A 21,552-nucleotide genomic window follows, 5' to 3' on the forward strand; every position below is an offset into this window, starting at 1 on the left:
CGGTAACCCCGGCCGGGGGGGGGGGGGGGGGAGGAGAGAGAGAGCGAGAGAGAGAGAGACGGTAACCCCGGGGGGGGGAGAGAGAGAGAGCGCGGTTACCCTTGGGAGAGAGAGAGCGAGAGAGCGGTTCCCCCGGGGAGAGAGAGAGCGGTAACCCCGGGGGAGAGAGAGAGAGAGCGGTAACCCCGGGGGAGAGAGAGAGAGCGGTAACCCCGGGTGGGAGAGAGAGAGAGAGACAGACAACGACAACCCCGGGAGAGAGAGAGATATAACGATAACCCTGGGAGAGAGAGAGAGCGGTAACCCCTGGGGAGAGAGAAATTAAGAATAGTGCTGGGGGAGGGAGACAGACCATATCTTGCTGCCCAATATGTAACAACATGTCACAACCTGAGGAACATTCAGTGACTAACGAGCACACCCATAGCATATATACGCTAAAAATGTTTAAATCAATACTGAATGTACCCAACGACTGTTTTAAATTAATACCGAATGCACCCAACGAGGGTCAACGACTGTTTAAATTAATACTGTCTGTACCCAACGAGGGTCAAAAACGTTTGACACCTACAGAATGTTGGAAACCTGTACTTTTTGTTATGTAAGCTTTGGCAACATGGTTCCCTGTAAACTTTCATGCCAATAAAGCATTTGAATTGAAAATTGAAATTGAATTGAGAGAGAGAGAGCGGTAACCCCGGGAGAGAGAGAGAGAGAGAGAGCGGTAACCCCGGGGGGGGGAAGAGAGAGAGAGAGAGAGAGAGAGAGATAACCCCGCGGGGAGAGAGAGAGAGAGAGAGAGAGAGAGCGGTAACCCCGGGAGAGAGAGAGAGCGGTAACCCCAGGGGAGGGAGGGAGAGAGAGAGAGAGAGAGAGAGAGCGGTAACCCCGGGAGAGGGAGAGAGAGAGAGAGAGCGGTAACCCCGGGGGAGTGAGAGAGAGAGAGCGGTAACCCCGGGCCGGGGGGGGGGGGGGGTGGGGGAAGAGGGGTGAGAGAGAAAGAGAGAGAGAGAGCGGTAACGCCGGGGGGGGGGGGAGAGAGAGAGAGAGAGAGCAGTAACGCCGGGGAGAGAGAGAGGGAGAGCGGTAACCCCGGGGGAGAGAGAGCGATAGGGAGTGGTAACCCCGGGGGAGAAAGAGAGAGAGAGAGGGAGCGGTTACCCTGGGGGGGGGGGGGTGGCGGGGGAGAGCGAGAGAGAGAGTGGTAACCCCGGGGAGAGCGAGAGCGAGCGAGAGAGCGGTAACCCCGGGGGAGAGAGCGAGGGGGAGCGGTTACCCTGGGTGGGGGGGGGGGCGAGCGAGAGAGAGAGCGGTAACCCCGGGGAGATGAGAGCGAGAGAGAAAGCGGTAACCCCGGGGGGAAGAGAGAGAGAGCGGTAACCCCGGTGGGAGAGAGCGAGAGAGAGAGAGAGGTAACCCCGGGGGGAAGAGAGAGAGAGAGAGCGGTAACACCGAGAGAGAGAGAGAGAGAGAGAGAGAGAGCGGTTCCCCTGGGGGCGCAGCGGGGGCAGAGTGAGAGAGAGAGAGAGAGAGAGCGGTAACCCCGGGGGGGGGGGGGGGGGGGAGAGAGAGAGCGGTAACCCCAGGGGGGGGAGAGAGAGAGCGGTAACCCCTGGGGGGGGGAGAGAGAGAGAGAGAGAGAGCGGTAACCCCGCGGGGGAGAGAGAGAGAGAGAGCGGTAACCCCGCGGGAGAGAGAGAGATAGGGAGTGGTAACCCCGGGGAAGAGAGAGAGAGGGAGCGGTAACCCAGACAGAGAGAGAGAGAAAGAGAGAGCGGTAACCTCGGGGGGGGGGGGGGGGGGGGGGAAGAGAGAGGGAGCGGTAACTAGGTAATCCCGGGTCGGTGGGGACAGAGCGATTACCAGGTAACCCCGGGGTGGGGGAGGGACAGCGGTAACTCGGTAACCCCGGGTCGCTGGGGACAGAGCGGTTACCAGGTAACCCTGGGGTGGGGGGGGTGGGGGGTAGCGGTAACTAGGTAATCCCGGGTCAGTGGTGACAGGGGTAACTCGGTAACCCCGGGGTGGGGGAGGGACAGCGGTAACTAGGTAACCCCGGGTCAGTGGGGACAGAGCGGTTACCAGGTAACCCCGGGGTGGGGGATGGGGTGATGGAACGGTTGATCCCACAACCGCCTGACTCCGAGATGATAGTGCCTCCCGCTGAGCCACGGCTGACCCCAAGGGGCTCGGCAACTGGTGGGTTACAGGGGCAGTTTTTGCCCTTTCACGAAGGGAGACCATCCTCATGCGCCATGCACACCTCGTTGCGTGTTCCAGCGGACGGGCGGGCATCCGGACTGTGAGTGGCCGAGAGGGAGTGCAAGCTGCCAATGTGTTTCCTTTGGCCGCAGGATGGAGGACCGGAAGCCATCGCGACATCGGGCGCCCGAGGACGTGAGGCGGCAGAAACGCAAGGAGCTGGACGCCCGGAGGAGCAAGTCACGCATCCGCCTGGGCACCCACCTGGAGCAGTGGTGCAATGTCAAGGACCAGCTGGGCTTCCACTTACATTCTGACTTCGCAAAGTTCCTCCTCGACAGGTAGGGTCAGGGTTCAAACTGCAGCTCCCAACCGCAAAATATTTCCATTGATCTTCTCACCGAACTTGTGTTCTCCAAGATTTGTGATACTGTTATTGACTGTCGGATTATCCTGCCTCCCATCAAACGCAGCAAAAAAATAGATACAGAGAAAAGCTCCCTCTACACTGTCCCGTCAAACACACCCAGAGCAGGTACTGCACGGGGTTAGATACAGAGTAAAGCTCCCTCTACACTGTCCCGTCAAACACTCCCAGGGCAGGTACAGCACGGGGTTAGATACAGAGTAAAGCTCCCTCTACACTGTCCCATCAAACACTCCCAGAGCAGGTACTGCACGGGGTTAGATACAGAGTAAAGCTCCCTCTACACTGTCCCGTCAAACACTCCCAGGGCAGGTACAGCACGGGGTTAGATACAGAGTAAAGCTCCCTCTACACTGTCCCGTCAAACACTCCCAGGGCAGGTACAGCACGGGGTTAGATACAGAGTAAAGCTCCCTCTACACTGTCCCATCAAACACTCCCAGAGCAGGTACTGCACGGGGTTAGATACAGAGTAAAGCTCCCTCGACACTGTCCCGTCAAACACTCCCAGGGCAGGTACAGCACGGGGTTAGATACAGAGTAAAGCTCCCTCTACACTGTCCCGTCAAACACACCCAGAGCAGGTACAGCACGGGTTAGATACAGAGTAAAGCTCCCTCTATACTGTTCCACAAACACTCCCAGGGCAGGTACAGCTCGGGGTTAGATACAGAGTAAAGCTCCCTCTACACCATCCCATCAAACACTCCCAGCGCAGGTACAGTATTGATTAGATACAGAGTAATGCTCCCTCTACACTGTCTCATCAAACACTCCCAGGGCAGGTACAGCATGCGTTAGATACAGAGTAAAGCTCCCTCTACACTGTCCCAACAAACATTCCCAGGGCAGATACAGCATGTGTTAGATGCAGATTAAAGCTCCCTCTCCACTGTCCCATCAAACACTCGCAGGGCAGGTACAGCACGGGTTAGATACAGAGTAAAGCTCCCTCTACACTGTCCGGCAAACACTCCCAGGGCAGTTACAGCACGGGTTAGATACAGAGTAAAGCTCCTTCTACGCTGTCCCATCAAACACTCCCAGGGCAGTTACAGCACGGGTTAGATACAGAGTAAAGCTCCCTCTACGCTGGCCCACCAAACTCTCCCACTGCAGGTACAGCACGGGATTAAATACAGAGTAAAGTTCCCTCTACACTGTCCCATCGAACACTCCTAGTGCAGGTACCGCAGGGGTTAGATACAGAGTAAAGCTCCCTCTACACTGCCCCATCAAACACTCCCAGGGTAGTTACAGCACGGGTTAGATACAGCAAAAAGCTCCCTCTACACTGGCCCCACATGCACTCCTAGGGCAGGTTCAGCACGTGTTAGATGCAGATTAAAGCTCCCTCTACACTGTCCCATAAAACACACCCAGGGCAGGTACAGCACAGGATTAAATACAGAGTAAAGCTCCATCTACACTGTCCCATCAAACACTCCCAGGGCAGGTACAGCACGGGTTAGATACAGAGTAAAGCTCCCTCTACATTGTCCCATCAAACACTCCCAGGGCAGGTATAGCACGGGTTAGATTAAACGTGGAGCTCCCTCTACACTGTCCCATCAAACACTCCCAGGGCAAGTACGGCACGGGGTAGATACAGAGTAAAGCTCCCTCTACACTGTCCCATCAAACACTCACAGGGCAGGTACAGCACGTGTTAGATACAATGTAAATCTCTCTCTACACTGTCCCATCAAACACTGCCAGAGCTTGTACTGCACAGGTTAGATACAGAGTAAAGCTCCCTGTACGCTGTACCATCAAACACTCCCAGGGCAAGTATAGCACGGGTTAGATGCAGATAAAGCTCCCTCTACACTGTCCCATCAAACATTCCCAGGGCAGGTACAGCTCGGGTTAGATATAGAGTACATTTGGGAATGTGACAGTGTTGCAATACAGTGTACATTGACGACTTCGGCACATAATTGAGGCTGACTCTCAGAGGGATCTTTATTATTGTATATGTAACTCTACTGGTTCGAATACTGAGGGTGTGTTGCACTGTCGGAGGTGCTGTCTTTCAGATGTGACATTAAGTTGAGGCTTGCCTCCTTTCTCAGGTGGACATAAAAGATCCCACGGCACTATTCAAAGAATACCGAGGGCTGTTCTCCCAGTGTACTGGCCATTATTTATCCCTCAATCAACATAACGAAGACAGAGTCTCTGCTCATCTGAGAGCTGTTTGTTGGACCTTGCTGCGAATTGGCTGCTGTGTGTCCTACATTACAAGAGTGACTAAGCTTGTAAATTATTTCATTGGCTGCAAAGCGCTTTGGGATGTCCTGAGGTTGTGAATAGCACTGTATGAATTCTGTTCTTTCGTTCTCCTTTTTATATTGGAATAAGAACATAAGAAATAGGAGCAGGAGTCGGCCATATGGCCCCTCGAGCCTGCTCCACCATTCAATAAGATCATGGCTGATCTTCCACCTTCCTGCACTATCCCCATCTCCCTTAATTCCGCTAGAGTCCAAAAATCTATCTCAGCCTTGAATATACTCAACGACTGAGCCTCCACAGCCCTCTAGGGTAGAGAATTCCAAAGATTCACCACCCTGTGAGTGAAGAAATTCCTCCTCATCTCGGTCCTAAATGGATCTGTGACAGTAACGCACTGCAGTGAACATCTGAACAGGAGAAGGCCTTTCAGCCCCTCGAGCTGTTCGATCAGACTGTGACTAATCTATATCTCTGCTCGATTTACTGCAGACACTGATGTGCTGCAGTGTATATTGGGACTGAGAGTGATATACTGCAGTGTATATTGGCACTGTGATCACGGTGGAATACTTCTGTGTATATATCTAAATTTTGAAGAAGTACAGAATGTGAAACATTATGCTGTCTTTTCTTCTATGCGGGAAATGACTGACTTTGTTTCCACTCTTTCCAGTTTCTGTTGATCCCGCTGATGGTGTATTTTTTTTTGTTTCTACAGTTACGCCTCCAAATCCCCCATGACTGGTTCAGGTGGGTAACACTGAATCCCGTGGGAGAGAGACTGTGTGTGTGTTCCCTTTCTCTCTTTGTCCCTGTCTGACTCTCACTCTCCATCTCTCTCACTGTCCAATTGGGAGAGATACAAAGAACAATTAAGGTGACAAAACAGATAGAGGAAACTCTCGATTTACCGGCACCCAAACAACCGGAAATCTCGGTTAACCGGCAAAATTCAGGAGTAGGTTCAGTTAAGTTTTTCTTCATATTAGTGGTCGTTTCTTGATTCTTGGCTGTGTAATCGGGGGTTTCTGCACTTGTTGCTAAGCAACAGGGACGCTTGGTCTGTGGCCGGGGTTCTTGCAGCTGTTGCTAAGCAACAGGGAAGCTTGGATTTGTTGCTGTGTACAGAGTTCTCGTACCTTTTAACTATAACTCTCTGTAATCCGGACTTTTTGATAAACCGGCACCACGCCGGTCCCGTTGGTGCCGGATAAAAAAAAGTGTTTCCTGTAGTAAGAACTACAAAAAGGGAATATGAAAAGAAGGCAAGGGATCTTAAAATCAACACACATTTTTTACAATTATATTAGTAGAAAGAGGGTGGTCATGAGCAATGTGGGCCCCTTGAAAACTGTTAACGGTGAGAGGATAGCATGCTGGACATCCCAAGGAAACGAATATTGAATCAGGGATGAGGACTCTCAAAAATTAATGAAGCAAAATAACAATAATGAAGAAAATAATGGCACTAAAGAATGACAAATCCCCAGGACCAGATGGTTTCCATCTCAGGGATTTAAAGGAAGCAGATGAGAACATTGCAGGCGAGAACATTACAGATGCTTTAGCCATAATCTTCCAAAGTTCACTTGATTCACGAACCGTTCCTTTAGATTGGAAAATTGCACATGTCACTCCGCTGTTTAAGAAAGGCGAGAGAGGGAAACCAAGGAATTATAGCCTATCATCTGTTGTCGGGAAATTACTAGAGTCTATAATTAAGGATAGAGTGACTGAACACCTTGAAATTTTTCAGTTGATCAGAGAGAGCCAGCATGGATTTGTAAAGGGTAGGACATGTCTGACGAACCTGATTGAATTATTTGAAGAGGTGGCTTAAATAGTGGACGGGGGGATGTCTGTGGATGTTATTTATATGGACTTCCAGAAGGTATTCGATTATGTTTTTTTAAATTCTTTCCTGGGATGTGGGCATCACTGGCAAGGCCAGCATTTATTGCTCATTCCTAATTGCCTTTGAGAAGGAGGTGGTGAGCTGCCTTCTTGACTGCTGCAGTCCTTGTGGTGAAGGTACTCCCACAGGACTGTTGGGGAGGGAGTTCCAGGATTTTGACCCAGCGACGATGAAGGAACGGGGATTTTTTTCCAAGTCAGGATGGTGTGTAACTTGGAGGGGAACTTGGAAGTGGTGGTGTTCCCATGTGCCTGCTGCCCTTGTCCTACTAGGTGGTAGAGGTCGTGGGTTTAGGAAGAAGCCTTGGCGAGTTGCTGCAGTGCATCTTGTAGATGGTACACACTGCTGCCATGGTGCGCCGGTGGTGCAGGGAGTGAATGCTCAAGGTGGTGGATGGGGTGCCAATCAAGCGGGCTGCTTTGTCCTGGATGGTGTTGAGCTTTTTGTGTTGTTGGAGCTACACTCATCCAGGCAAGTGGAGAGTATTCCATCACACTCCTGACTTGTGCATTGTTAATGGTGGAAAGGCTTTGGGGAGTCAGGAGGTGAGATACTCGCCGCAGAATACCCAGCCTCTGCTCTTGTAGCCACAGTATTTATGTGGCCGGCCCATTTAAGTTTCTGGTCAATGGTGACCCCCAGGATGTTGATGGTGGGGGTTTCGGCGATGGTAATGCCATTGAATGTCAAGGGGAGGCGATAGACTCTCGCTTGTTGGAGATAGTCATTGCCTGACACTTTGGCACAAATGTTACCTTCCACTTAACAGCCCAAGCCTGAATGTCATCCAGGTCTTGCTGCATCCGGGCATGGACTGCTTCATTATCTGAGGAGTTGCGAATGGAACTGAACACTGTGCAATCATCAGCGAACATCCCCAGTTCTGATCTTATGGAGGGAAGGTCATTGATGAAGCAGCTGAACATAAGAACATAAGAAATAGGAGCAGGAGTAGGCCAATCGGCCCCTCGAGCCTGCTCCGCCATTCAATAAGATCATGGCTGATCTGATCTGAAGATGGTTGGGCCTAGGACACTGCCCTGAGGAACTGCTGCAGCAATGTCATGGGGCTGAGATGATTGACCTCCAACCACCACAACCATCTTCCTTTGTGCTAGGTATGACTCCAGCCAGTGGAGAATTTTCCCCCCGATTCCCATTTACTTCAATTTTACTAGAGCTCCTTGATGTCACACTTGGGCAAATGCTGCCTTGATGTCAAGGGCAGTCACTCTCACCTCACCTCTGGAATTCAGCTCTTTTGTCCATGTTTGGAGCAAGGCTGTAATGAGGTTTGGAGCCGAGTGGTCCTGCCGGAACCCAAACTGGGCAACAGTGAGCAGGTTATTGGTGAGTACATAAGAAATAGGAGCAGGAATAGGCCACTTGGCCCCTCAAGCCTGCTCCGTCATTCAGTAAGATGATGGCTGATCTAGGGCTCAAAGCCACTTCCCAGCCCGCTCCCCATAACCCTTCACTCTGTTATCTTGCAAAAATGTGTCTATCTCCATTTTAAAGGTATTTAATGACCCAGCCTCCACAGCTCACTGGGGCAGAGAATTCCACAAATTTACGACCCTCTGAGCGAAGAAGTTCCTCCTCATCTCCGTTCTAAAAGGGCGACCCTTTATTCTGAGACTGTGCCCCTGAGTTCTAGATTTCCCCATGAGGGGAAACATCCTCTCTGCATCTACCTTGTTGAGCCCCCTCAGTATCTTATATGTTTCAATAAGATCCCCTCTCGTTCTTCTAAATTCCAATGAGTATAGGCCCAGCCTGCTCAACCTTTCCTCATAAGTCAAACCCCGCATCTCTGGAATTAATCTAGTGAATCGTCTCTGAACTGCCTCCAATGCAAGTATATCCTTCCTTAAATAAGCAGACCAAAACTGTACGCAGTATTCAAGGTGTGGTCTCACCAATACCTTGTACAGTTGTAGCAGGACTTCCCTGCTTTATACTCCAACCCCCTTGAAATAAAGGCCAACATTCCATTTGCCTTTTTGATTACTTGCTGTACCCGCATGCTAACTTTTTGTGTTTCATGCACAAGAATCTCCAGATCCCTCTTTGCTTTTTTATTTTTCCTGCCAAAGTGGATAACCTCGCACTTTCCCACATTATACTCCAACTGCCAAATGTTTGCCCACTCACCTAGCCTGTCTTTGCAGATTCTTTGAGTCCTCTGCACAACTTGCTTTCCCACCCATCTTTGTATCATCCGCAAACTTGGCTACATTACACTTGGTCCCTGCATCCAAGTCATTAATGTAGATTGTAAATAGTTGGGGCCCCGGCACCGATCCTTGCGGCACCCCACTAGTTACCGTTTGCCAACCAGAAAATGACCCATTTATCCCGACTCTCTGCTTTCTGTTAGTTAGCCAATTCTCTATCCATACTAATATATTACCCCCAACTCCGTGAGCTCTTATCTTATGCAGTATCCTTTTATGTGGCACCTTATCAAATGCCTTTTGGAAATCCAAATACACCACATCCACTGGCTCACCCTTGCTCCACCCTGCTTGTTACATCCTCAAAGAACTCCAGCAAAGTTGTTAAACATGATTTCCCTTTCCTAAAACCATGTTGACTCTGTTTGACTGCAGTATGGTTTTTTTAAATGCCCTGCTACTGCTTCCTTAAAGAAGGACTCCAGCATTTTTCCAACAACAGATGTTAGGCTAACCGGTCTATAGTTTCCTGCTTTCTGTCTCCCTCCTTTCTTGAATAGGGGTGTTACATTATAGGGGTGTTACATTAACGGTTTTCCAATCCGCTGGGACTTCTCCAGAGTCCAGGGAATTTTGGTATATTGCAACCAATGCATCCATTATCTCTGCAGCCACTTCTTTTAAGACCCTGGGATGCAGGCCATCTGGTCCAGGGGACTTGTCGTCTTTTAGTCCCATTAGTTTACCAAGCACTATTTCCTTAGTGATAGTGATTGTCTTTAGTTCCCCACTCCCTATGGCCCATTGATTATCCATTATTGGGATGTTGTTGGTGTCTTCTACACTGAAGACAGATGCAAAATATTTGCTCAGAGTCTCTGCCATTTCCCCGTTCCCCATTATTAATTCCCCAGTCTCATCCTTTAAGGGACCAACATTTACTTCAGCTACCCTCTTCCTTTTTATATACCTGTAGAAGCTCTTACTATCTGTTTTAATGTTTCTTGCCAGCTTACTCTCATAATTCATCATCTCTCTATTAGTTTTTTAGTCATCCTTTGCTGGTTTTTAAAAATTTCCCAATCCTCTGGTCTCCCACCAATCTTGGCAACATTGTATGGCTTCGTTTTCAATTTGACACCATCCTTTACTTCCTTAGTTAGCCACGGATGGTGCTCCCTTCTCTTTAAAATCTTTCTTTCTCACTGGAATATATTTTTGTTGAGAGTTATGAAATATCTCCTTAAATGTCCGCCGCTGCATTTCAACTTTCTTACCCTTTAATTTGTTTTTCCAGTCCACTTTAGGCAGTTCTGCCCTTATGCCATTGTAATTGCCTTTGTTTAAGATCAGGACACTGGTTTGGGATGCAACTTTCTCACCCTCCAACTGAATTTGAAATCTATGATCACTCTTTCCTAGAGGATCCTTTACTTTGAGATCATTTATTAATTCTGTTTCATCATTACATAGTACCAGATCCAAGATAGCCTGCTCCCTGGTTGGTTCCATTACATACTGTTCTAGGAAAATATCCCGGATGCACTCTATGAACTCCTCCTCAAGGTTACCATGGCCGATTTGATTTGTCCAATCAATATAGAGATTAAAATCACTCATGATTATTGCCATACCTTTTTTACAGGCCTCCATTATTTGTTAATTTATACTCTGTCCAACAGCATTGCTACTGTTCGGGGGCCTGTAGACTACGCCCACCAGAGACTTTTTCCCCATATTTTTTTTTTAATCTCCACCCAAGCTGATTCCACATCTTGATCTTCTGAGCCAATATCACTTCTCAGCACTGCACTGATCCCATCCTTTACCAACAAAGCCACCCCACCTCCCTTTCGTTTCTTTCTATCCTTCCGAATTATCATATACCCTGGAATATTCAGTTCCCAGCCCTGGTCGCCTTGCAACCACGTCTGTGTAATGGCGACCAGATCATACCCATTTATATCTATTTGTGCCGTCAACTCATTTATATTGTTACGAATGCAGCGTGCATTCAGATATAGAGCTTTTAACTTTGTCTTTTTACCATTTTTCCTTGTTTTGGCCTTTTTTTCTGTTACACTCTTATTTTTATGAGTAAGTGCCACTTGATAGCAGGTTGACGACACTTTCCATCACTTTGCTGATTATTGAATGTAGACTGATGGGGCGGTAATTGGCCAGATTGGATTTGTCCTGCTTTTTGTGGACAGGACATACCTGGCCAGTTTTCCACATTGTCGGATAGATGCCCGTGTTGTAGCTGTACTCGAACAGCTTGGGTAGAGGCGCGGCTAGTTCTGGAGCACAAGTCTTCTGCAGGACAGCTGGGATGTTGTCAGGGCCCACAGCCTTTGCTGTATCCAGTGCGCTCAGCCATTTCTTGATATCACCTGGAGTGAATAGAATTGGCTGAAGACTGGCTTCTGTAATGGTGGGGACCTCGGGAGGAGGCTGATATGACGTTTCAGCCTTGCATTTTGCATTCGCGTGCTGGGCTCCGTCATCATTGAGGATGGGGATATTCCTGGAGCTGCCTCCTGTTAGTTATTTCATGGTCCACCACCATTCCCGACTGGATGTGGCAGGATTGCAGAGCTTTGATCTGATCCGCTGATTCTGGGATCGCTTAGCTCTGTCTATAGCATGCTGCTTCCGCTGTTTAGCATGCATGTAGTCCTGTGTTGCACCTCATTTTTAGGCACGTCTGGTGCTGCTCCTGGCATGCTCTTCTGCACTCCTTATTGAACCAGGGTTGGTCCCCTGGCATGATGGTAATGGTAGAGTGAGGGATATGCCAGGCCATGAGGTTACGGATTGTGGTGGAATACAATTCTGCTGCTGCTGATGGCCCACAGCGCCTCATGGATACCCAGTTTTGAGCTGCTATATCTGTTCTGAATCTACCCCATTTAGCACGGTGGTAGTGCCACACAACACAATGGAGGGTGTCCTCAGTGTGAAGACGAGATTTCGTCTCCAGAAGGACTGTGTGGCGGTCACTGCTCCCAATGCTGTCATGGACAGATGCATCTGCGACAAGGTTAAGTAGGTTTTTTCCTCGTATTAGTTCTCTCACCACCTGCCGCAGTCCTAGTCTGGCTGCTATATCCTTCAGGACTTGGCCAGCTTGGTCAGTAGTAGTGCTACCGAGCCACTCGTGGTGATAGACATTGAAGTCCCCCACCCAGAGTACATTCTGTGCCCTTGCTACTCTCAGTGCTTCTTCCAAGTGGTGTTCAACATGGCGGAGTACTGATTCATCAGCTGAGGGAGGGCGGTTGGTGGTAATAAGCAGGAGGTTACCTTGCCCGTGCTTGACCTGAAGCCATGAGACTTCATGGGGTCCGGAGTCAATGTTGAGGACTTCCAGGGCCACTCCTTCCCAACTGTACACCACTATGCTGCCGGTGGGACAGGACATACCCAGGGATGGTGATGGAGGAGTCTGGAACATTGGCTGATAGGTATGATTCTATGAGTATGACTATATCAGGCTGTTGCTTGACTAGTCTGTGGGACAGCTCTTCCAATTTTGGCACAAGTCCCCAGATGTTGGTGAGGAGGACTTTGCAGGGTTGACTGGGCTGGGTGTGCTGTTGTCGTGTCCGAAGCCGGTGCCGAGGTCGATGCCGGGTGGTCTGTCCAGTTTTATTCTTGTTGTTTTCTGTAGTGGTTGTGTACAACTGAGTGGCTTGTGAGGCCATTTCAGAGGGCAGTTAAGAGTCAACCACATTGCTGTGGGTCTGGAGTCACATATAGGCCAGACCAGTTAAGGACGGCAGATTTCCTTCCCTAAAGGACATTAGTGAACCAGATGGGTTTTTACAACAATCTGATAGTTTCATGGTTGGCATTACTGATACTAGCTTTTTTGTTCTAGATTTATTTAATTAGCTGCTGTGGTGGGATTTGAACTCTGAAACTTACTGCTGATTACCACCTACTGCCCTCCCTCAGTCCAGGCCTCTGGATTACTAGTCCAGTAAGCTAACCTCTATGCTGCTGTTTCCTCATTAGAGACTGTTAGCTAAAGCTGAAGCTCATAGAATTGAGGGAAAATTATTGACCTGGTTAGGAAATTGGCTGAGCAGCAAGAGACAAAGAGTAGCGATAATGGGCAGGTACTCAGATTGACAGGATGTGACCAGTGGTGTCCCGCAGGGATCTGTGTTGGGGCCTCAACTATTAAAAGTATTTATTAACAACTTAGGTAAGGGGCAGGAGGTTTAGAGGGGATTTGAGGAAAAACTTTTTCACCCAGAGGGTGGTTGGAATCTGGAACTCACTGCCTGAAAGGGTGGTAGAGGCAGGAACCCTCACAACATTCAAGAAGCATTTAGATGAGCACTTGAAACGCCATAGCATACAAGGCTACGGACCAAGTGCTGGAAAATGGGATTAGAATAGATAGGGCTTGATGGCCGGCACAGACATGATGGGCCGAAGGGCCTCTTTCTGTGCTGTATAACTCTATGACTATAGAGCCACATATCCAAGTTTGCCAATGACACAAAGATAGGCGACATTGTAAGCAGTTCAAGAAAGCATAAAATTACAAAGGGATATTAATAGATTAAGTGAATGGGAAAATCTGTGGCAAATGAATTTCAATGTAGGCAAGTGTGAGGTCATCCACTTTGGACCTAAAAAGGATAGAACAGAGTACTTTCTAAATGGTGAAAAGCTATCACAGTGTAGGTCCAAAGAGACTTGGGGGCCCATGTACATAGATCATTAAAATGTCATGGACAGGTACAGCAAATAATCAACAAGGCTAATGGAATGCTGGCCTTTATACTTAGAGGACTAGAATACAAAGGATTCGAAGTCGTGCTATGCTATACAAAACCCTGGGTAGACCACACCTGGAGTACTGTGAGCAGTTCTGAGCACCACACCTTCGGAAGGATATATTGGCCTTGGAGGGAGTGCAGCGTAGGTTTACCAGAATGATACCTGGACTAAAAGGGTTACATTACGAGGAGAGATTACACAAACTAGGGTTGTATTCCCTGGAATTTAGAAGGTTAAGGGATGTTTTGATCGAAGTTTTCAAGATATTAAGAGGAACTGATAGGATAGATAGAAACTAGTCGAGGACTAGGGGGGCATAGCCTAAAAATTAGAGCCAGGCCTTCTAGGAGTGAAGTTAGGAAACACTTCTACACACAAAGGGTGGTAGAAGTTTGGAACTCTCTTCTGCAAACGGCAATTGATTCTAGATTAATTGTTAATTTTAAATCTGAGATTATAGCTTCTTGTTAACCAAAGGTAGTAAGGGATATGGGGCAAAGGCAGGTATATGGTGTTAGGGCACAGATCAACCATGATTTCAGTGAATGGCGGAATATGCTCGAGGGTCTCAATGGCCTCCTCCTGTTCCTATGTTCCTCTGTATGTCTCGGTCTCCCTCCCCGCCCTCGGTCTCCCTCCCCACCTGTGCCGCATAGATTTTAGTGGTTCAGTGAGTGAGTGAGTGCGTGTCTGTGTGTGTGTCTTCACTGACCTGTGCCACATGATTTGCAGTATTTTCGTGTGATTCTGTGTGCCTGTCTGTGTGTGCGTGTGTGTGTGTCTCGCTGTCTGTGTGTCTGTGTCTCACATAAGAACATATACGAAATAGGAGCAGGAGTAGACCATTTAGCCCCTCGAGTCTGCTCCGTCAGTCAATAAGATCATGGCTGATATTCTACCTCATTTCCACTTTCCTGCACTATCCCCATATCCCTTGATTCCTTTAATATTCAAAAATCTATCGATCTCTGTCTTGAATATACTCAACGACTGAGCCTCCACAGCTCTCTGGGGTAGAGAATTCCAAAGATTCGCCACCCTCTGAGTGAAGAAATTTCTCCTCATCTCAGTCCTAAATGGCCGACCCCTTATTCTGAGACTGTGACCCCCCTGGTTCTAGACTCCCCAGCCAGGGGAAACATCCTCCCTGCATCTACCCTGTTGAGCCCTGTAAGAATTTTGTATGTTTCAGTGAGATCACCTCTCATTCTTCTATACTCTAGAGAATATAGGACTAGTCTACTCACTCTGTCCTCATAGGACAATCCCCCCCATCCCAGGAATCAGTCTGGTGAACCTTTGTTGCACTTCCTCTATGGCAAGTATATCCTTCCTTAGGTAAGGAGACCAAAACAGTACCCAATACTCCAGGTGTAGTCTCACCAGGGCCCTATATAATTGCAGTAAGACGTCTTTACTCTTATACACAAATCCTCTTGTAATGAAGGCCAACATACCATTTGCTTTCCTAATTCCTTGCTGTACCTGCATGTTAACTTTCAGTGATTTGTGTTCAAGAACACCCAGGTCCCTCTGAACACCAACATTTCCCAATCTCTCACCATTTAAAAAATACTCTGCTTTTCTATTTTTCCTACCAAAGTGGATAACTTCACATTTCCCCACATTATATTCTATTTACCATGTTCTTGCCCACTCACTTAGCCCTTCTATATCCCTTTGAAACCTCCTTGCAGCCTCCTCACAACTTACATTCCCACCCAGCTTTGTATCATCAGCAAACTTGGATATATGACATTTGTGAATAGCTGAGGCCCAAGCACTGCTCCTTGCCCACTAGCTACAGCCTGCCAACCTGAAAATGACCCATTTATTCACACTCTGTTTTCTGCCAGTTAACCAATCCTCAATCCATGCGAGTATATTGCCCCCAATCGCATGAGCCCTAATTTTGCTTAATAATGTCTTGTGTGGCACCTTATCGAATGCTTTCTGAAAATCCAAATACATGACATTCACTGGTTCCCCTTATCTATTCTGCTAGTTGCAACCTCATAAAGCTCTAACAGATTCGTCAAACTCGATTCTCCTTTCATAAATCCGAGTTGACTCTGCCCAATCCTATTATTTTCTAAGTGTCCTGTTACCACATCATTAATAATAGATTCTAGTATTTTCCCTACTACTGATGTTAGGCTAACTGGTCTGTAATTCCCCGTTTTCTCTCTCCCTCCTTTTTTAAATAGTAGGGTTACATTTGCTACCTTCCAATCCGCAGGAACCATTCTAGAATCTATGGAATTTTGGATAATGACAACCCATGCATCCACTATCTCTATAGCCAACTCTTTCAAAACCCGAGGATGCAGGCCATCCGGTCCAGAGGATTTATCAGCTTTCAGTCGCGTTAATTTCTCCAATACTACTTTTTCACTAATACTAATATCTTTCAGTTCCTCATTCTCGCTAGAGCTTTGCTTGTGCACTATTTCTGGGAAGTTTTTTGTGTCCTCTTCCGTGAAGACAGACAAAAAATATTTGTTTAATTTCTCTGCCATTTCCTATTCCCCATTATAATTTCTCCTGTCTCAGCCTGCAAGGGATCCACATTTAATTTCGCTCATCTTTTCCTTTTTACATACCTATAGAAGCTTTTACAGTCTGTTTTTATGTCTCTCGCTCGTTTACTCTCGTATTCTATTTTCCCACACTTCATCAATTTCTTGGTCCTCCTTTGCTGAATTCCAAAATCCTCCCGATCCTCAGGCTTATTACTCATTTTGGTAGCATTATAAGCCTCTTCCTTTGATCTAATACTATCTTGAACTTCTCCTGTTAGCCACGGTTGGACCACTTTTCCTATGGGGTTTTTGTGCCTTAAAGGAATGTATTAATTGTTGTAAATTATGTATTCTTTAAAAGCTAGCCATTGCTTGTCTACCATCATAAAATGTAGTTTCCCAATCTACCTTAGCCAACTTGCCCCTCATACCTATGTAGTATGCTTTGTTTAGATTTAAGGCCCTAGTTTCGGATTTAATTCAGTCACTTTCAAACTCAATATAAAATTCCATCATATTATGGTCACTCTTCCCGAAAGGCCCCTTTACTATAAGCTTATCAATTAAACCTTTCTCGTTGCACAATACTAGATCTAAAATAGCCTGTTCCCTAGTTGGTTCCTCAACAGACTGATCTAGAAAACTATCTTGCATACATTCCATGAATTTGTCCTCCACATTATTAGTGCAAATTTGGTTTGCTCAGTCTATATGTAGATTAAAGTCACCCCATGATTACTGTATTGCCCTTGTTACATGCACTTCTAATTTCCTGATTTATACTCTGCCCTACATTACAACTACTGTTTGGGGGCCTATAAACAACTCCCACCAATGTTTTCTGGCCCCTTGCTGTTGCTCAGCTCCACCCAAACTGATTCTTCTACTTGATTTTCGGAGCTAAAATCCCTTCGATCTACTGTCTGTGTCCCATCCTTTATTATCAGGGCTACCCCTCCTCCTTTTCCATTTTGCCTATCCCTTGTAAAAGTTATGTAGTGTATCCTGGAATATTTAGTTCCCAAACTTGGCCACTTTGCAGCCACATCTCCATTATGGCTATTAGTTCAAACCCATTAATTTCTAATTTCTATCTGCGCTATTAATTATCTATTTTGTTGCGAATGCTTCACGCATTCAGATATCGTGCCTTTAGCTTTGATTTATTTCTGTTTTTCCCTGATGTCACCTTAGTCACTGATGCCTTATTACCTTTGTCACTCTCTCTAGCCCTTCCTGACCCACTCTGCTTATTTTTACCCAAAACTCTGCTCTAGAGCCCTGACATTTCTCTCGCTGCTTTTAAATTTGTTCGTTCCCGAATCCTCCCACCCCCCCTTCATTAGTTTAAAGTCCTGTCTACTGCCCCAGTTATTCGGTTCGCCAGGAGGCTGGTGCCAGCCCGGTTTAAGTGGAGTCCGTCCCAATGGAACAGCTCCCTCTTTCCCCAGTACTGCTGCCAGTTCCCCATAAACTGAAACCCCTTCCTCCCACACCACTCTGAGCCATGCATTTAAACCTCTAATCTGTTTGTCCCTATGCCAATTTGCGCGTGGCTCAGGTAACAATCCAGAGATTATTAACTTTTGAGATTCTGCTTTTTAATTTGGATCCTAGCTCCTCAAACTCCCTCAGCAGAACCTCATTCCTAGTTCTACCTGTGTCGTTGGTTCCTAAATGGACCACGACAACTGGATCCTCCCCCTCCCACTCCAAGTTCTTCTCCAGCCATGAGATGTCTTTAACCCTGGCACCGGGCAGCCAACACAACCTTCGGAACTCTCGGTCGCGGCTGCAGAGAATAGTATCTGTCCCCCTGACTATACTGTCCCCTACCACAACAACATTCCATTTCACTCCCCCCATTTGAATAGCCTCCTGCACCATGGTGCCATTGTCAGCCTGCTCATCCACCCTACAGGCTGTGTGTGCGTGTGTGCGTGCTTTTTGTGTGCGCGTGTGTGCGTGCGCGCTTTTTGTGTGCGTGCGTGCGTGTGCGCGCTTTTTGTGTGCGTGTCTGTGTCTCTGTGTGTATGTTTCTCTCTCTGTCTGTGGGAGTGTGTGTGTATCTCTGTGTCTGTGGGAGTGTGTGTGTATCTCTCTGTGTCTGGGAGTGTGTGTGTGTATCTCTGTGGGAGTGTGTGTGTATCTCTCTGTGGGAGTGTGTGTGTATCTCTCTGTGTCTGTGGGAGTGTGTGTGTATCTCTGTGTCTGTGGGAGTGTGTGTGTATCTCTCTGTGTCTGGGAGTGTGTGTGTGTATCTCTGTGGGAGTGTGTGTGTATCTCTCTGTGGGAGTGTGTGTGTATCTCTCTGTGGGAGTGTGTGTGTATCTCTCTGTCTGTGGGAGTGTGTGTATCTCTGCCTGTGGGAGTGTGTGTGTATCTATGTGTCTGGGAGTGTGTGTATCTCAGTGTTTTTGTGTCTCTCTGTGTCTGTGGGAGTGTGTGTATCTCGGTGTCTGTGGGAGTGTGTGTGTGTCTTTCTCTGTCTGTATATGTATGACTATGTACTGACTCCCTGTCTCTGTTCAGGATCCGGTGTCACGGGCGAGGATTTGAATGTGCTTCACACCTCGAGCGACGCCTTGCGCCAGCTTGTGATCTGGTCCCATGATCACAGCCGGGAGTGTGGCTTCATCCCCGACCTGAAGTCTGTTGTGCTGGAGCGTTCGGGAGGGTCGCTGACCGCGGTCTGGGAGTGCATCGCAGGTCACTCTTACCCGTGGTTACTGCAGGCCAGCGCTCCCGCCATCCCAGACCGTGGTGTGAAGACCAGGACCAGGACCCGCGAGCGGGCGCAGTGCAGCTCCGCTGAGCATGGGGACCCTCCTGAGGGTGAACATCACCTCCGAGCGCCTGCCGGGATTCCTCTAGAGAGCACCGTAAAGATGGAGCGGGAACCACGGAACTTGGTGTCAGAGAGCAGCGGTGGGTCGGAGCGAGGCAGCGAGAGCGATTCCAGCGAGAGGAGGACTGCACCGGGTCACGAGAGACCGCCACATGGGTCAACGGGCATTGGTGGTGAGGGAGAGGCTGACTGTGAAAACTCAGCAGCACCGGGCCAGGGCGGTCTCCCCACACCCCAGCATCCTTCGCCTGCTCAGGGCCACAATTCCACATCACCAACACTGGTCAGCAGGAGAACACGGAATAAGAATCAACAGTGCAGCCGTTCAGGGAGCTGGGAGTCACCTATGAGCGAGGCGAGCGGGCTGGGAGACGCTGCGCCAAACAGCAAGCACTCTGCTCGAAGGAAACGCACTGCCACTGGCACCACGCACCTCGTGTGTGAGTCCAACTGGGCCACAGATGAGGAAGCACGCCCAGGATCTAGGAAAGCAGAAGTGATACCGGGTAAGGGCGATAGCCAGAGACAGCCAGCAGCTCCATGTTCAGTCACATCAACAGAGAGAATTGCCATTTACTCTCTGTATCTAACCCGTGCTGTACCTGCCCTGGGAGTGTTTAATGGGACAGTGTAGAAGCTGCTTTACTCTGTATCTAACCTGTGCCGTACCTGCCCTGGGAGTGTTTGATGGGAGAGTGGTTAACGCCACCTCCATGGGGTTGGGAGGCTTTTAACAGAAATCTGATTAATTTTTTTCGTTTCAGAATTTCAGGTCGCAGCTAGCCCAGTAAGTAATGATGGGGAGTTGGAGGTACCGGAGGAAAGGTGAGATTACTTTGAGAGTGTCCAGAATATTCCCCACTTCCCCCACGACTGCCCTCCCCCGCCCCACCCCCCACGATCGCCCTCCCCACCCCCCACGATCGCCCTCCCCACCCCCCACGATCGCCCTCCCCACCCCCCACGATCGCCCTCCCCACCCCCCACGATCGCCCTCCCCACCCCCCACGATCGCCCTCCCCTCCCCCCGGCCGCCCTCCCCTCCCCCCCCCGGCCGCCCTCCCCTCCCCCCCCCGGCCGCCCTCCCCTCCCCCCCCCCCGGCCGCCCTCCCCTCCCCCCCCCGGCCGCCCTCCCCTCCCCCCCCCGGCCGCCCTCCCCTCCCCCCCCCGGCCGCCCTCCCCTCCCCCCCCCCGGCCGCCCTCCCCTCCCCCCCCCGGCCGCCCTTTCCCCCCCCCCCCCCCCCCCCGGCCGCCCTTTCCTCCCCCCCCCCCCCCCCCGGCCGCTCTTTCCTCCCCCCCCCCCCCCCCCCCGGCCGCCCCTGCCCCCCCCCTGCGGCCATGCTGACTATCCCTGTGATGCGCTATCAACAACGCCAAAGACTACGAGATGGACTTATATGAAGTAGGCTTTTATTGACTAAGAACTGGAGCATGCCTCTGCTAGTGAATCCATCCTAAGAGCTCCCGGGGGAAGGGTGGTGAGTCACCTTTATACCCGGGCTCAGGGGTGGAGACATGCCCGGACTTGTACAGAGTTAACAGTGGTTTACCACATTCACCCCTCGTTTAAAAAAGTGTTTCAAAAGTTCGTATACGAAAGTCTCTCCGGGGGTCTTGTCTGCCGTAATGATCTTCGTGGTGCCGGTTGCGGCGGTTCTTTGCCCGCGGCCGCTTCTAGCGTGGGACGGAGCACTGGCGTGTCGTCCTCTCGGGGTAGGGATGGCACCGGCATGTCGTCAGTTCGTGGTAGACACCCCGGTGGTGCGTCGTGGGTAGTGGTGGTGGGTGGAGGTAGTGGATGGTGATCGCTGGTGTTTCGGGTGGTACCTGAGGGTGCGAGGTCTCGAATTGAGACTGTGTCCTCCCGCCCATCAGGATACGCCACGTAGGCGTACTGTGGGTTGGCGTGGAGGAGGTCAACCTTTTCGACCAGGGGGTCCGTCTTATGGCTCCTCACGTGTTTCCTGAGCAGGACGGGTCCCGGAGATGTCAGCCATGGCGGTAGTGATGTCCCCGAGGTGGATTTCCTGGGGAAGACGAACATCTTCTCGTGAGGGGTGGCGTTTGTGGCAGTACAGAGCAGTGATCGTATGGAGTGGAGCGCATCGGGGAGGACATCTTGCCAGCAGGAGATTGGGAGGCCCTTGGATTTTAGGGCGAGCATGGCGGTCTTCCACACCGTTGCGTTCTCCCCCTCTACCTGTCCGTTACCCCGGGGGTTGTAGCTGGTAGTCCTGCTTGTGGCTATGCCCTTCTCGAGCAGGTACTGGCGCAGCTCGTCGCTCACGAACAACGAGCCCCTGTCGCTGTGGATGTAATTGGGGAAGCCAAATATGGCGAACAGGTCGTTGAGGCACCTGATGACTGTGGCGCTGGTCATGTCCGGGCAGGGGATGGTGAAGGGGAAACGGGAGTACTCGTCA

At 49.5% G+C, this 21,552-nt stretch overlaps 1 protein-coding gene across 1 annotated transcript in view; it reads left to right on the forward strand.

Moving 5' to 3' along the window:
• The first annotated feature begins 2,323 nt into the window (after nucleotides 1–2,323).
• Nucleotides 2,324–21,552, forward strand: part of LOC147092756 (uncharacterized) — a 30,334-nt gene continuing 11,105 nt past the window's right edge. The window contains exons 1-4 of the mRNA XM_085975676.1: nucleotides 2,324–2,546; nucleotides 5,589–5,620; nucleotides 18,814–19,635; nucleotides 19,894–19,954. Of these exons, the coding sequence (XP_085831802.1) occupies nucleotides 2,359–2,546; nucleotides 5,589–5,620; nucleotides 18,814–19,635; nucleotides 19,894–19,954 (1,103 nt within the window). The 5' untranslated portion in view covers nucleotides 2,324–2,358. The remainder of the gene's footprint in view (nucleotides 2,547–5,588; nucleotides 5,621–18,813; nucleotides 19,636–19,893; nucleotides 19,955–21,552) is intronic.

Source organism: Somniosus microcephalus, unplaced genomic scaffold, assembly GCF_052327205.1.
Source record: "Somniosus microcephalus isolate GS21.2 unplaced genomic scaffold, FLI_Smic_1.0 unresolved_chr2, whole genome shotgun sequence".
Classification (NCBI taxonomy): domain Eukaryota; kingdom Metazoa; phylum Chordata; class Chondrichthyes; order Squaliformes; family Somniosidae; genus Somniosus; species Somniosus microcephalus.